This window comes from Petaurus breviceps, unplaced genomic scaffold (genome assembly GCF_028583685.1).
Source record: "Petaurus breviceps papuanus isolate PSGF00001 unplaced genomic scaffold, PetGlider_PUasm1.0 175, whole genome shotgun sequence".
Classification (NCBI taxonomy): domain Eukaryota; kingdom Metazoa; phylum Chordata; class Mammalia; order Diprotodontia; family Petauridae; genus Petaurus; species Petaurus breviceps.
This window is the reverse complement of record NW_027185764.1, coordinates 13704359-13720600: the sequence shown is the minus strand read 5'-3', so window position 1 is coordinate 13720600 and position 16242 is coordinate 13704359. Positions and strand designations below refer to the sequence as shown.

Sequence of the window (16242 nt, the reverse complement as noted above, 5' to 3'; positions counted from 1 at the left end):
AGGGGAAAAAGCCACAGTGCCAAAAGGATGAGTCTCTCTCTCCAGAGAGAGCAAGCTAAGAGATCTCCATACTTTTCATTTACTTCCCCTATGGTAAAAGCTAGTTTTAAAATGAGGTGGAAAGGGGAGAAGTTGGTGTGAACAAAGGCATAAACCATTATTTCTGTAGCCATCTTTCTGGCTCCCTCCTTTCTGCAAGTCACAAGCTACTTACGACCCGCTAAGGTTTCCTGGGGGGATGTCCCGGTTCCCAGGTACCCTTTGGGGAACAGAAAGGGAGAACTATAACAAGGATTTTCAGTTACATTCATTTCAAACATTAAGGGCCGGGGCAGCCAGGTAGCACAGCGAGTAAGAGCACCGGCTCCAGAGTCGGGATGACCTGGGATCAAATCCGGGCTCTGATACTTAGTACCACACCCAGAAATAACTGGCCTTGTAACCTTGAGCAAGTTACTTAATCCCAGTTGCTTAGGAGCAGCCAGGTGGCTCAGTGAGTAAAAGCACCGGCCCCAGAGTCACGATGACCTGGGATCAAATCCGGGCTCTGATACTTAGCACCACACCCAGAAATAACTGGCCGTGTAACCTTGAGCAAGTTACTTAATCCTGATTGCTTAAAAAAAAGAAAAAAAAACATTAAGGGCCTATAATGTTTCAAAGCACTGTGTTAGGGGCTACAAAAAACAAGAATTCCATATTTAATAATATATATCACTGGCCCTCAAGGAGCTTACATTCCACTGAAGGAAGATCAAGTAGAAAGAACTTGAGGATGGATTCTTGAACCTCCTCTGGCAAGAGAGGGAGGTCATTTAACCTCACCATGGCATAGGGAAGAGATTCAACCTTGGATCTAGGGAAAGCCTGGGTTCAAAAACCTCCTCTGACAGATATTGGCTGTGTGATCCTGGCGAGTCACTTTACCTCTGGATGCCTCAGGAAACTTTCTAAGATATTATAAATTGCAAAGAGGATGCCAATTAACACTGGAAGAAAGAGTTTCCTCACCCAGGAGTGAGTTCTATATACCAGTGAAATCCTAGGTCTAGTCCCTATTCCAATCCTTCTTAAGAATATTGTGAGGAACAAATAAATTAAGAGACATGAAAAGTGCTTTATAAATGCAAGTAAGTCACTTCAGGCAGATGGTATCGGTCTCTTAGTTAGAAAACAAAACAAATAAAAAAAAACTTGGGTTCTCCAATTATACCTGAGTCAAGGACAGGAGCTTAAAGCCTAAACCTCCAATTCCATTATGTCTAGTAATAGTCTCCCATGCAAGAAACCTTTCTGTCCTTTCTAACAAAAAGCAGCTCAGCACTGTGGGCTCACAACCATGCTGAGATTTGAACCTGTGGGCCAGGAAGAATTCATAGCACTGTGGAGACCCCCAGCCTCACTTGGTCTGTTTCCTTTTCTATAAAATAAGGGAGTTACTTTCTCATAGAGATGGGAGACAACAGGTGTGAAACAGCATCTTCACTGTCAGACAAGGTTGAGTTCTGCTAGTTGGTTTTGCTGACCTGACTTCCCCTCCTCCCCCCAGCCCCTTTTCTTCTTTCATTTCTGTTCAAAGGGAAGGTCTGATGGGTTGTAGGGCAAAAATATCTTCAGAAATGAAGGGGAGGAGTAAAAACAAAAAAATAGCAATAAAAATATTTTTTAAAAACCCAGGAAGTGGTGGTTACAACAGATGATCTCTAAGGTTTCTTCTTGTTCTGACATGGTTCTAGGCTGACAGATCACCCTCCCCAGTGTAACTGGGATGTTTGGGGTTCCCCAATTTCCAATAAAGAAACAAAGGGAATTTGTTGGATTTTAAATTGTTACTGTATAGGGATTACAAAGGTAACCAACCAGTTATACTGAAACACAATTATAAAAATATTTTTAAAAACAAGCTCACAGATTCCAGGTTAGGGAAACCCTGCCCTTAGGGAAACATCTTTTCCAAATATAAAACTCAACTGAATCCCCAGAGAACCTCTTTATTGGAATTTCTTTTCTATAATCTCTCTCTGAGCGGAAGACTCTCATAGATGCTGGGTATCTGGCAGTTGGTCCCATTAATTGATGGGATCACCCCAAGACCTGGTGAAAATTAATCGGTTAGTGAGGTCAAAGCAGCCCACAGCCTTCTCTCCACCCACCGGCAGGCACCTTCCCGCCCCCACTCTGTGGGGCCCCATCACAAGCTCCCCAGCACATACCCTACTAGGATGGCCTTGGAGTTCCGGATGAGTCCAAAGAGCACAAGCAGACAGATCAAGACATCGAAAAGGAGGAGGCCCAGATACCCCAGCCACCTGAGGACAAGGGAGCAGACAGGTACGGGCTTTCTGAGAACACCAGCAAAGCTGAGACAGAGGCTGCCAACAGCCTGCATCAGTCAGTGCAAATACACCAACCTCAGGAGCAACTGACTGCTTTCTTCCCAGTATTCCTGTTTCAACATGGTATGGTCCACCATTCCAAACCAGAGTTTCCTTTCCCACCCATTCTCCCCTTTCCTTTTTCTAATTCCTTTTCTTTCCAGATCCCTATCTTCAGTAATAGGAGAAAAAGAAACATTTCATACTAAAGTTCTAGAAACCTAGTACGTCACCCCTTCAAGTGGGTATTTTCATTTAAAAGGAGGATATCAGTAGTTTCCTTCATCCTAAGGAATGACAGTGTTAATTGGGGGTTCTTAACCTTTGCTTGTGACATGGACCCTTTTGGCAGTCTGATGGAGCCTACAAATCCTTTCTCAGATTAATGTTTTTAAATACATAAAATAAAATACATAGGGTTACAAAGGAAACCAAGTATACTGAAAAAATGTAATTTTTCCTCCCATCTAAATTCATAGACCTGCCCCGAAATTTATCCACAAACACTTGAGGAGTCCATGGACTGAGAGTTAGGAACACTTGGTCTAAACAGCAAATTTCCATGCAGAGAAAAGAACAGAAGGAAGGCCCAAAGTAGGCCAGCTTTGAAAGCTATAGGTTTGAACTTCTTGTTGTTGCTATTGAGCTGTTTCAGTCAGTCGTGTCCAACTCTTCATGACCCCATTTTGGGGTTTTCTCAGCAAAGTTTGCTGTTTTTTTTTTCTCCAGCTCATTTTACAGATGAGGAACTGAGGCAGTGGTTAAGTGACTTGCCCAGGGTCACACAGCTAGGAAGTGTCTGAGGCTAGATTTGAACTCATGAATATGAGTTTTCCTGATTCCAAGCCCAGTGCTCTACCTACTGTGTCACCTAGCTGCCCTTGAACAAAGATCTGAAGTCTTATGTGCAATCCTCTTTTTCTGATCTACGATGCTTTTGGAAGGCAGCTAGGTAGCACAGTGGATAGAGTGCCAGGCTTGGAGTCAGGAAGGCACAACTTCTTTTTAAAAAAATTTTTTGCTTTTTTGGAGGACAATTGGGGTTAAGTGACTTGCCCAAGGTCACATGGCTAGTTTTTGCATTAAATGTCTGAGGCCAGATTTGAACTCATAAATTTATTTCTTTATTTTTTGCTTTTTGGAGGGCAACTGGGGTTAAGTCACTTGCCCAAGGTCACATGGCTAGTTTTTGCATTAAATGGCTAAGGCCGGATTTGAACTCAGGTCCTCCTGACTCCAAGGCATGTGCTCTATTCACTGCACCACCTAGCCGCCCCAAAGGTGCAGTTTCTTGTGTTCAAATACTTCCTCAGATACTTCCTAGCTGTGTGACCCTGGGCAAGTCACTTAACCCTGTTTGCTCCAGTTGCTCATCTATAAAATGAGCTGAAGACGTAAAGTAAAAACCACTCCAGTGTCTTTGCAAGAAAACCCCAAATGGGCTCATGAAGAGTCAGACACAGCTGAAAAACTACTGAGCAACAGCAGCATGTATGGAAAAATGCCCATTCTATTTGATACTTGCTAAATTAAAAAAAAAAACAAAACTTCAGGCTTCAGTGGGAGAGATCTTTACCAAGCACCCCTCACATCACATAGGCCTGCTCCTCCAACCTCTGACCTCTCCCAACATTGTGAATCTTCAGGTCATTAGAACACAACGGAAATCTGAAGTGGCCTGTTCTTCCCAGGGCCAAGGCTCCATCCTGGGGCTCAACGCTCTCAGCAGAGAAACAACCTCCATTAGAGGCCAGAGAACCAGGCAGAAACAGAGGTTGGTTGCTCCAACCAAGCTAGACGTCCCCTAGGACTGAGCTCATTCTGTCATGCCCAGCATGGACAAGAGGAGTGGGTAGCTCAGGAGATAAAATTGGACTGGGCAGGTAAGCAGTGATCAGAACAGAGAGCTGAAGACAATGTAGGAGATGGGGGCAGCTAGGTGGCACAGTGAATGGAGCGCCAGCCCTGGAGTCAGGAGGACCTGAGTTCAAATCTGGACTCAGATACTTGACACACTTACTAGCCCTGTGACTTAGGGAAAGTTACTTAACCCCAGTTGCTCTCCAAAAAGAAAAAAAAAAGGAGATGAGATCTCTTCTCTGGCTCTATCCTCCCTGGCTCCCAAAGGACCCAATCTCCTTCCAAAGTGGCGATCCCATTCCCATGCCTACACTGAGGTCACTAGGGTCAGTGCCCATCCTGCCCCCTCTCTCCCTGGTCCCACTGCCTCCAACCCTCTCCTTACTCTCTGCTTCTACACATCCAGAAATTTTTCCTTAGTTCCCACTCAATAAACCAAGAAAAAGAAAGGGCATCAATGTTACTGATACCCAAAGTCAGCATGGTAGAGGAAAACAGACCTCAGAGGGAAGCCACCCTAACTTCCCAGCCCATTTGAGCCAGAGCTGAAGAGAAAGCTGTTCTTACCTATACCAGTCATAGAGATCAACCTGCACGGCCAGATCCTCCAGTGATACTGCGCTGTTCTTCCAAAAGGGGATCTCTGTGGTCTGCCGAACTAAGTCATACAGAAGCCCCTGGAGTTTCTGGACAATGTGCAGATAATCAGTATGTTTTGTGTAGAGTTTCTCCAGGGTCTGAAGGCTGGTCTCCACTGTCTGGTTGAGGGACATTGTAGTATCTGTCACCTGAGGGGGAGAAATTGGGACAAAGAGATCGGGAAGAGAGACAACAGGGCAGATGATGAGTTCTGGGTGGGCAGTGAGGTAGGGGCAAGGGAGTATGTTACCTCTTCAAGGGGGTATTTTTATTTAGAAAGAGGATACCAATAGTTTGGGTATTGACTGAGGAAGTCAGTTTGAGAAACTGGGAAATTGTTATCTCTTACTCTATGAAGGAATGGGCCTAGAGTAAGGCAACTAGGGAGATCAGTGGATAAAATGTTGGATTTGGAGTCCAGATCTGAGTCCAAATCTAGCTTCAGACACTGACTGGGCAACCCTGAACAAGTCACTTGACAAGATTTACAAGATGGCCTGAGTTCTGGGGCAACTAGGTGGTACAGTGAATAGAGCACCAGCCCTGGATTCAGGAGTTTTGAAATTCTGAGTTCAAATCTGACCTCAGACATTTAACATTTACTAGCTGTGTGACCTTGGGCAAGTCACTTAACCCCAATTGCCTTGCTTTTCCCTCCAAAAAAAAGACCTCCCCCTAAAATGACCTAAGTTCAAATCTGGCCTCAAACACTTGCTAGTTGTGTGACACTGGGAAAGTCACTTAACCCTGTTTGCCTCAGTTTCCTCATCTGTAAAATGAACCGGAGAAGGAAACTTTGCCAAAAAAACCTCAAATGGGATCATGAAGAGTCAGACACGACTGAAAACAATTGAATAACAGCTGAATCTCAGGGAGGGTGACCTTCCCAAAGTCATAGACACAGTAATCAGTAGACATGGGATTTGAACCCAGGTCATCAGATCGTAGATCTAGAATTAGAAGGGACCTCAAAGGAAGCCACCCAATCCAACCCCCTCATTTCACAGATAAGGAAACTAAGGCTTAGCTCAATTGAATTGCCCAAGATCATACAAATAGCATATGTCAGAAGCTGGATTTGAACCCAGGGTCAGTGTTCTTTTCTGTCCAATTTGAACATTCCTCCATTCAGAGAGTCCTGGGAGAGGAGGGGAATGATCACTTGCCTCATCTAGAGGTCAGTAATAGTTCAGGGGTAAAAATGGAGGCCCCCAGCCCCACCACAATTCAGGAACTCCAAAGATGCTGATAGGGACCAGGGGAGAGGTGAACAAGATCTGCTATTCAGATAATGTTAAATATGTCACTTGAACAAAGCCACAGATTAAAGAGTCTCTTCTGCCTATTGAGAAGGCATAATTCTGGTCCTGTCACTTTTCTCAGAAGTATTACCCAGAAGCTGTTGCTTTATACACACACACACACCCATTCACAACCTCTTCTCTCTCTCTCTCACACCCACACAAAACCCACCTTTCCCTCTCACATAGATAACTGCCACTTCTCTTACACACATACACACACACACACACAGACACACAAACACACACATCCCTCCCCCTTTTCCCCCAGATATGCAAATCCACCTTGATCTCTCCCACTCTGCCTTTTTCTCCTTACATAGACCACAGGACCATGGACCCGGAGCTAGAAGATACCTCTGAGGTCATTTAGTCTAATCCTCTCATTTTATAGAGAGGAAACTGAGACTTGTAGAGGTAAAGTGACTTGCCCAAAGTCATATGGGTAGGAAGAATCAAAGCTGGGATTTGAACTTAGACCCTCAATTTTAGAGGCAATGCTTTTCCATTATAATAATTATATAATGTTATACAGCTATGTAATATACAACATACTAATGTAATATAGTCTATGTTATAAACTGTTACCTATTTTATTATTTCCAGTATAATAATTGTACTATTATTACATAATTTTTATTACATAATTATTATATATTATTTTATTATTTATTATTTATACATTTTATTATTACATAATTATTACATAATACATAAATTACATATATTACATAATGGAATAAAAATTTCCACCTCTCTCTATTACACACACACAAACCCTTATTTTTCCCCATGTACAATGAAATCTCCCCCTACTCTTATCCATACATACCCTAAACCTCACTTCTCCGCATCCCCCTCCTGCATCCCACACACACATACACATGTTGCCAGTAAAACATATCATTTGGCTGGCAAGTTGCAGCACTCAGCATGAGGTTTCTTTGGAATAGGAAGAAAGAATACAGCAAACTCTCTCTCTCACCAAGGCCATGGTAAACCTCACTCTGAAGGCCAGAATGGAGGGGGATGAGTTGAACCTCCTTAAAAGAGACAGCTTCTTCTCTTCGCCCTCCCCACCAACCCTAAGGCCAGTTCCCAGGCCCATTCTTCCCCCAACTTACCCGATCCTGGACTCCAGCCACAGTGCGATTTGCATGGCGAAGTGAATATGTGACCCGGTGAATGCCGTCACTGGTCTCTCCATTGCCATAGAATCCCACTGCAATGCCAGCACTAAAGAGAAGGGTGATAAGCTGGTTAGGAAAATGTTCATTCATTCAAGAATTGACAAGCTCTCTTTTTCTCTCTTTCCCATCAGGAATAGCCTTCCAAGCACATACAGGTGAGAAGACAGAGGAAGCTGAGGTAAGACTCCCTCGGTTTCCAGAGGAACCCACTGACTTCAGCTTCAGGTAACAGGATCCACAAGTACCCAGAATGAAAGGAAAGTGAATCAATCAGATGAAAAATATTTATTAATGACCTACTATGTGCAAAGGGTCCTGTCCAGGATGATGGGAAGTTTACAAAACATAAAGCAAACCCTGTGACAATTTATTGAGCCTTTTAAAAGCCTACAAAATGCATTCCATAGTCAGTCAACAAGCTTTTATTACATGCTTCCTATGTGATCTGGGAATACAAAGGCATAAACAGTTCTAGCCCTCAGGAAGCTTATATTCTAATGGGAGAGATAACATATCATTATCTCATGTAATTCTCACAACAATCAAACAATAAACAAGCATTAAGTACCTACTATGCATGTCTCCATTTTAGAGAAATGGGGAAACCAAGATTGAAAAAGAGGCTACATGATTTGACTCTTAATCCCCTGAGTCTGATCACCTAAATTACAAATGTCTCTGCCCTCCCATTACCTTATATTTATTTTGCCAATACTTTATATATCCTTATATGTTGTCTATTCCAAGGAGTTAGCTCCTTAAGGGCAAGGACTGAACCTAGCAACAGGACCATGAGATCTTTGATTTAGAGGTAGAAGGAAACCATTTAGTCCAACCCCTTCATTATACAGATGAGGAAGCTGAGACAAACAGGTTAAGTGACTTGCCCAGTGCCACACAGCTAGTAAGTATCTGAGGCAGGATTCAAACTAGTGTCTTCCTGACTGAAGGGTGAAGACACTCATCTATTAAGGTACTTAGTTATAGGCATTTAATAAATTCTGGATGATTGCTCAGATCAGAGTTCCTAAGTGGCAGAAGGATTGGAACCCAGGCCTTTCCTGACTCCAAGTTCAATGGTCTTTCAATTAAATCACCCTGCCTCTCATGGTAGAGTCCTCTGTTCTCCAAGAATTTATTATCTAAGTAGAGAAACTGGATAGGCACAATTAATTCAAAATGATTCAGGTTAAGTTTTAGATAAGTAGTGTCAAAGAAATTGGAGGGAGGGGGCAGAAATAGACCTGGACAGAAATGGCTATAGGTTAGGGGCTGAAATCAGAAAAGATTCCATCAAAGATGTCAGACCTGAAAGTTGGGTTGAATTTAAATTGACCCATAGTAGAGGAAGCATGCTATATATAGTTCGAATGGGGCATTGTGCTCAATGTCAATCCAGATCATTTTACAGATAAGGAAACTGAGGCAGACAGGGTTAAGTGACTTGTCCAGGGTCACACAGTTAGTAAAGATCTGAGGCCAAATTTGAACTCAGGAAGATAAGTCTTCCTGACTTTAAATCCAGTGCTCTATCCACTGTGCTACCTACCTTCCCCTTGACTTGATTTAACTTGACCCTAACTTGGGCAGGAAGTGGGAAGGAAGTTCTAGGAAAGCTTCCCTGTTGATTCACAAAGTAATAACTCTTTTGAATGGGAAATAGTCTCAGGGGATCATCTTATCCCAGGGTCCTTAACCTTTCTGCGCATGTCAGGGACCCCTATTCAGAATGTTTTTCTATGTATAAAATAAATAAATATATGTATAAAATACATTTTATGTGTAAAATATATTTTATGTATAAAACATATATATGTGTGTATATATATATATGATAAAGGATACCAATGCAGTTATTTTAAAAAAAAAACAATTTTATTGTTCATGGACTCCAGAATAAAAATGCCTGACAATCTAATCCCCTCATTCACAGAGGCACAAACTGTGGCCCATAGAGGAAAGGTCAACCTGCTTGTGACTGGCCCTGAGGTCCCTGTCCCACCTCTCCTCTTTAGACTTAAAAAATCAAATGCCATCAACTTGTTCTTAATTATAGGACCTGGAAGATCAGAGGCCTTCAAAGCCCTCCAATTCTCAGGCGAAGCATTAGCTAATTTGCCTGTGTAATTACCACCTTACTCTCCAGGAGAAGAGGAGAGATGCTATTTTGGGAAACATGGTCTTCCTATTTCTGCCCCACCCCCACCCTCCATACTCCCTCCTAACTTTATTCCCTTTCAGTTTGGTTGCTCATTATACACTGACCACTGGGGTTTCTTATCTTTGACTCCCCATACCTGGAAAATGCTGTGATCAAAGTGAGAGTTGTCTTCTGTCCTAGAGCCCACCCAGTCATTGAAATCTTAGAGATTATGTAGTCTGGTCCCCACTCAATAGGGAGGAAGAAATTTAGGCCTGAGGGAGAAGGGGTTTGCCCAAGATCCCACAGGAGTTAGTGGCAAAGCTAAAACCTGAACCCAGGTCTCATGACTTTCTTTTTTTTTAAATTAAATTTAATTTTTTAGGTTACATCACTCATTTCCACAAGATTTTCAGTTCAAATTTTCTCCCCACTTTTCCCCTACCCGACACCCCAAAACAGCAATCCCACTGAATATCCCCTCACCCAGTCTTCTCTCTCCTATGTCTTCCCCCATCCCCCCTCCAACTTTTTCAGTAGGGCATGGTGGATCTCTTCGCCCAAGTGCCTATATATCTTATTTCCCAGTTACCTGTAAAATAATAATAATAATATTTTTTTAAAAACATTTGATTTTAAACCATTGAATTCCAGATTCCTTCCCTACTTCCCTTGTGACCTATCCTTACTGGAAAGACAAGAAATTCAACATAGGCTATACATGTATGGCCATGCAAAACATTTCCACAGTGGATATATTGTGAAAGACTGACTATATTTCACTCCATCCCATCCCACCCCCCACTTGTTCTATTCTATACTTAGATCCTGTCCCTTTCAAAAGTGAGTGCTTCCAAATTCCCTCCCCCACAGCCTGCCCTCCCTTCCGTCATCCCCCCTCTCATCCCCTTCCCCCCTTACTCTCCTATAGGGTGAGATACCCTATTTAGTGTGTATGTGAGTCCCTCCCTAATCCAAATTCATTGAGAATAGGGTTGACTCATTCCCTTTTGCCTTCCTGCTCTTGCCCTCCTTTGTAACTGTTTTCCCTTGCCTCTTCTATATGAGATAATTTACCCCATTCTATCTCTCCCCATTTCCTCTCATTATATTCCTCTCTCTCCTCTTAATTTCACCTTTTAAGTATCATCCCTTCCTATTCAACTGGTCCTGTGCCCTCTGTCTATGTATACCTGTACACATATGTACACATTCTCACATAGGCATTCATATACCCATATACCCTCCTATACAGACATATATATGTATGTATACATATATATATTTCTATTCCCTTCAATTATTCTGATACTGAGAAAAGTTTCATAAATTACAATTACAATTTTTCTGCGTATGAATGTAAGTAGTTCAACTTTGATAAGTTCCTTATGATTTCTTTTCCCTGTTTACCTCCTCATGCTTCTCTTGCTTCCTGTAATTGAATGTCAAATTTTCTATTCAACTCTTGTTTTTTTTTCATCAAGAATGCTTGAAAGTCCTTTATTCCATTGAATGACCATATTTTTCCCTGAAACATGATACTCAGTTTTGCTGGGTAGGTGATTCTTGGTTTTAATCCCAGCTCCTTTGACCTCTGGAATATCATATTACAAGCCCTTTGATTCCTCAGTGTGGAAGCTGCCAGATCCTGTGTTATCCTGATTGTGTTTCCACAGCATTCAAATTGTTTCTTCTTGGCTGCTTGTAATATTTTCTCCTTGATCTGGGATCTGAAGAACCTGGCTATAATATTCCTAGGAGTTTTCTTTTTGGGATCTTTTTCAGGAGGTGATTAATGGATTCTTTCAACCTCTATTTTGCCCTCTGGGTCTAAAACCTCAGGGCAATTTTCCTTGAGAATTTCTTGGAGGACGATTTCTTGGTTCTTTTTTTGATCATGGCTTTCAGGTAGTCTAATAATTTTTAAATTATCTCTACTGGATCTATTTTCCAGGTCAGTGGTTTATCTAATGAGATATTTCACATTGCCTTCTATTTTTTTCATTTGTTTGGATCTGTTTAATAGTATCTTTATTTCTCATAAAGTCATTAGCTTCCATTTGCTCGAATCTAATTCTGAAGGAATGATTCTCTTCAGTGAGCTTTTGAGATTCTTTTTCCATCAGGCAAATTCAGGTTTTTAAGGCATTCGTCTCCTCATTGGTTTTTTGAGCCTCTTTTGCCATTTGAGTTAGTCTGTTTTTTAAGGTGTTATTTTCTTCAGTCATGTTGTTGACTCTCATCTTATAATTTTCTTGCATCATTCTCATTTCTCTTCCCAATTTTTCCTCCACTTCTCTTATTTGGTTTTCAAAATCCTTCTTAAGCTCCTCTATGGCCTGTAAGCAGCTTATTCTTTTCTTGGAAACTTCTGGTAGAGGAGTCCTGACTTTGCTGTCTTCCTCCTGTTCCATGATTTGATCCTTTTTGTCCCAAAAAAGGAGTCCAAAGTTGGATTACTGTGCTTGCCTTACTTCCCTTGTTTGCTCATGTTGCCACTCAATTACTTGACTTCTGTGCTTTTTGCCACAGTAGAACTCTGCTACCAGAGTGGGGAGCTTTGTCCCAATTGCTGGGGTTTTCTCAGTTGCTGGAGCTATTAGTTGGGTACCTTCTCTGAATCCTCCCCAAACTGGTCAGGCACCCTAGGACCTTGACCCTAGACTACAATAGTGACCCAAGCAGGTTAAAGCAAGAGTGATTACCCCTCAGACTGGTCGCTTGGTTCTCCTGCAATATGCAGTCCAAGAGCTCTGAAGCAGGCATGTGGAGGCAGCTGCACAGCTGCCATACCTCAGCGTCTTCTTGCCCTGGGGGCAAAGGCTGACCACACTCCCGAATTCCCATATCCCAAGGTCCACACTGCAGTGACCTCTCACTTTGTCCTTGGCTTCTATGGGTTAATAATTCTGCAAACCACCACAGCTGCTGGTGATCTGAAGTCCTCCAGCTGGTGGCTGGTTGGGCCACCCTAAGGCTAAAACCTAGGGCTCTAGAAGGGCTGGGCTGGGCTTCCAGAGCACTGTGCTAGCTGCTTCCTGCCAGCCTGCCGGGCTGTCTTCATCGGGAGGTTAGCTTCTCTCTGTCATTTTTTGGGTTCTGTAGCCAGCTCCATCCAGTCTCAGCCCTGCAGTGATAGGCCTGGCAATGGCCCTTGCAGTTGGTGGATAAACTTGCCGCCACGTAGATCAGGCCTCGTCAGAGCCTCTGCTCTGTCCCCCATTGTCTCCCCATGACTTTCAATCCAGAACTCCTAGAGAAGCTAGGTCGAAGGGAGGAGGGTCGTCCACCCTGGCAACTATCTAAAAAGGCAGGAAATGCCCCCTTCCCTCCAAATATTCCTAATAGTTTTTAATTATGTCACTAAGCAAAGTGGGATAGAGTATTAGACTAGGAGTCAGAAAAATCTGAGTTTATGTCCTGCTTCAGACCCTCACTGGTTGTATAATCCTGGGTGAAGAAGTCTTTCAACTACTCTCAAACTCAGTTTCCTTATCTCTAAAATGGAGATAATTTTATCACCAACCTTACAGGTCTGTTACGAGATAATATACATAAAACTCTTTGCAAACCATAAAGCATTATAGTGCTCATATATTACATTATTTTATTATTATATATTAATTATATATTAGCTGTTATTAGTATTTAATAACTCTTTTACAGCTTTGTCTTCCATCATTTTCCCTTAACCTTCCTTTAAACTATTCTTCATATATTTTCCAGCATGTTTCACCTCAGAGTGAAAGGTTTTACAAATTTATTCTCCATTATATAAAATGACACCTTTCCTTGTATATCATTCTAAACTCATCTTGTTTAGAGTTTAAAGGGAATAACCTTCTAACTGTAGAATTAAGATTTGATGAAATAAGTCCACCATCGTTCTTATTGGCATTGTTTACATCCCATCTCCATATTCCCAAACAAAATTTTTTAGTGCTTGTAATGATAATGGGAATTTGAAGAACTTCCCTGCTTTGAAAATATACTTTTCCCCCTAATAGACTAAATGCAATCACATGGAGTATGTAGTGGGAGGAGTTTGCTGAAGGGTGGAGCAGAGCCTACAGGAAGCTGGGAGTCAGAACAAGCTAGATAGTTGGGAGGAGAGGACGTTTCTGAAGGAGACAGATAGGCTTGTGAGTAAATATTGGTCTTGTGTTGGTTTGTGGGAAGGCTAAAGGATGGTGTGGCTTTCTGTAGTGTTATGGCTTATTAACTTCTTTGCTACTTTGATGGAATAAGCTTACTGGTTTCTGAATAAATGTTTTGCTTCTGTCTTCTACATGGAGAGTCTGGTATATTTTGTGATTTAGCAGTATACAGGTATATTATAGTGACTATAGGTGCTGTGAATATTGCATTGGCACTACAGTGCTATAAAACTTGCAGTAATGGTAATAGTAATAATAATAATAATATCTAGCATTTATAGAGTGATTTAAGATTTGCAAAGTGCTTTCAAATATTTCATTTCCAATGAATAAATATTTATTAAGTACCTACTAAGTGCTCAGGCACTGTGATAAGCCTCAACCTCAACCCTCAGAGATAGATGCTATTATTATTTCTATTTTATAGATATGGAGATGAGGAAGACCTAGGCTAAGTGACTTACACCCAGGGTCATACAGTTAGCAAGGTAGTTTTTGAACTCAGGTCTTCCTGATTCCAGACTCAACTCTCTAATCATGGCACCACCTAACTTGTTTAATATTGGGTATATAATATTGTATATTATTGTATATAATATAGTATTGAATATTGGATATATAAGGAAGAAACACTAAAGATAGGAACAGTGAAAACTTCTCCATTGTCTAATGAATAAAATCCAAATTCTTTAGTCTAGCATTTAAAGGCTTTCATCATGTGGTTCCAACCTACCTTCAAATCTTGACTCATACTACTCTCACTTCAGGTGCACAAAATGTCAACTGAGCCATCCAAATTCACCATTTTCCAAACAAAACCCTGCTGAAATTCTACCATCTTCAAGGCTCTGTTCAGATGTCTTTGTCATGAAGTCTTCCTTCATTCTTGCCCACGGCCACCAAACCAATGATCTTTTCTTCCTTTGATTTCTGGAAGCACTTTGTTTATACCTCATTTGTGGACCTGGAAATCCCACTCACTAGACTGGGAGTAGCCCTCTACTCTAGCCATAGTTCTGCCACTGACTATGGGATCCTGAGCTGTTCTCATTCCCTAACTGGGACTAGTTTTCTTTATCCACAAAATTATGCCATTGAAAAAAATTAGTTACATATCTATGGAAAAGCAGCTTAAGGAAGACAAAGAATGAGTGAGATTCTTCACAGTGGCCACCCCAGTGTCTCTAGAGTTTAAGTGTGATATGCAGCTCATATCAAGATTCCAGTCCGCCTTGGTGTCCACTTACCATACCTTCAGATCAGAGCTGTAACTGGCTAGAGAAACAAGGCTTTACCCTATAGCAATGATATTGGAAGGGGTGGAAAGGTTAGGGTGGGGAAATATTCCTAGCCCTGAGGTCAACTACTGGTACAACTGTACTGGGAAAGGGAATGATCCTGTCCTTACCCCAATATGGGTAGTAGGGCGAAGACTGCATCTGTATCTGACATCACACTTTCCTCTATGCCCCCCTGTTGCAACTGTTTTTGCTGTGGGTGAAAATAGTCCTAGTCACAGCTCTGCTTAGGACCCAGGGCAATCCGAGGGGCCAACTCAAAATCCATCTCCCTCCAAGAAACCCTCCTTGACTCTAGTAATGTATGACTTCTCTATCCTTAAGGATTTCGATGGTCTATAGGTTGTTTTGATACTTCATGAACTGAGTTAATCAGTGTGGGCAACTATTTACCCAAAGTTGGTTGCTTGGTTGTGGGTCAGGAAGGGGGAAGGAAGTTCTGGGAAAGCTTCCCTGTTGATTCACAAAGTAATTGCTTTTTCAAATAGGAAACATTCTCAGAGAGGACTAAAATGACATCACTATGCTGGAAGTAAAGTTTCAGGGTGTTCAGCTGTGAATGATCAGACCAATACCAGCTCAGAATGCTCTACTACAGATAGGGCACAAATAGTCTATGTGAATATTTGGGGTCGATTCTCTAAATTTGCTCATTTCATGTTTCTTTTGAACTATTACAATTCTGCTTTGTTCATAGAGCACAGCACCTTCCCTGATGTGGGCATGCCATGCTGGGGGATCCTGTGCCAATGTCTCCCATGTCAGCGATCACTTCCAAATTCTTAAGAGAGACCACATTGAGAGAGTCCTTGTATTGCTTCTTCTGACCACCATGTGGTCAGTGTATGTGTATGGGGGTGGGGGGAAGGTCTCTCCATTAAAATGAACTGCATTGTTCTGCCTTAGTGGAGAGGCAATGTGAGTTCCTACAGCTGAAGAATGTATCACTGTGACCCACATGGTGATAAGCTTCTCCAAACTTTAGTCCATGATCCATAGGCATTCAGTCTTTCACCAGACAGAGGGCATTTTTGTTTGTTTGTTTTTTTACCTTTCCTTTTTAATAGTATTTAATTTTTCCAATTATATGTAAAGCAAATTTTTTAAATTAATTTTTCATAAGATTTTGAGTTTCAAATTTTTCTCCCTCCATCTTTCCCCTCCCTAAGACAATAAGAGATTTTATATAGGTAATGTATATGTGCAATCGTGCAAAACATATTTACACATTAGTAACGTCATGAAAAAAAGAAATAAGCCAAAAGAAAAAACAAAAAAATAA

General features: G+C 41.6%; 1 protein-coding gene across 2 annotated transcripts in view; it reads right to left on the bottom strand.

Moving 5' to 3' along the window:
* The window catches only part of TTYH3 (tweety family member 3), a 201569-nt gene that overhangs the window by 60774 nt on the left and 124553 nt on the right, over nucleotides 1–16242 (bottom strand). For both annotated transcript variants that reach the window (XM_069084785.1, XM_069084784.1), the window contains exons 3-5: nucleotides 7300–7411; nucleotides 4803–5023; nucleotides 2214–2309 (exon numbers count right to left, since the gene is read on the bottom strand). In XM_069084785.1, coding sequence (XP_068940886.1) covers nucleotides 2214–2309; nucleotides 4803–5023; nucleotides 7300–7411 — 429 coding nt within the window. The remainder of the gene's footprint in view (nucleotides 1–2213; nucleotides 2310–4802; nucleotides 5024–7299; nucleotides 7412–16242) is intronic.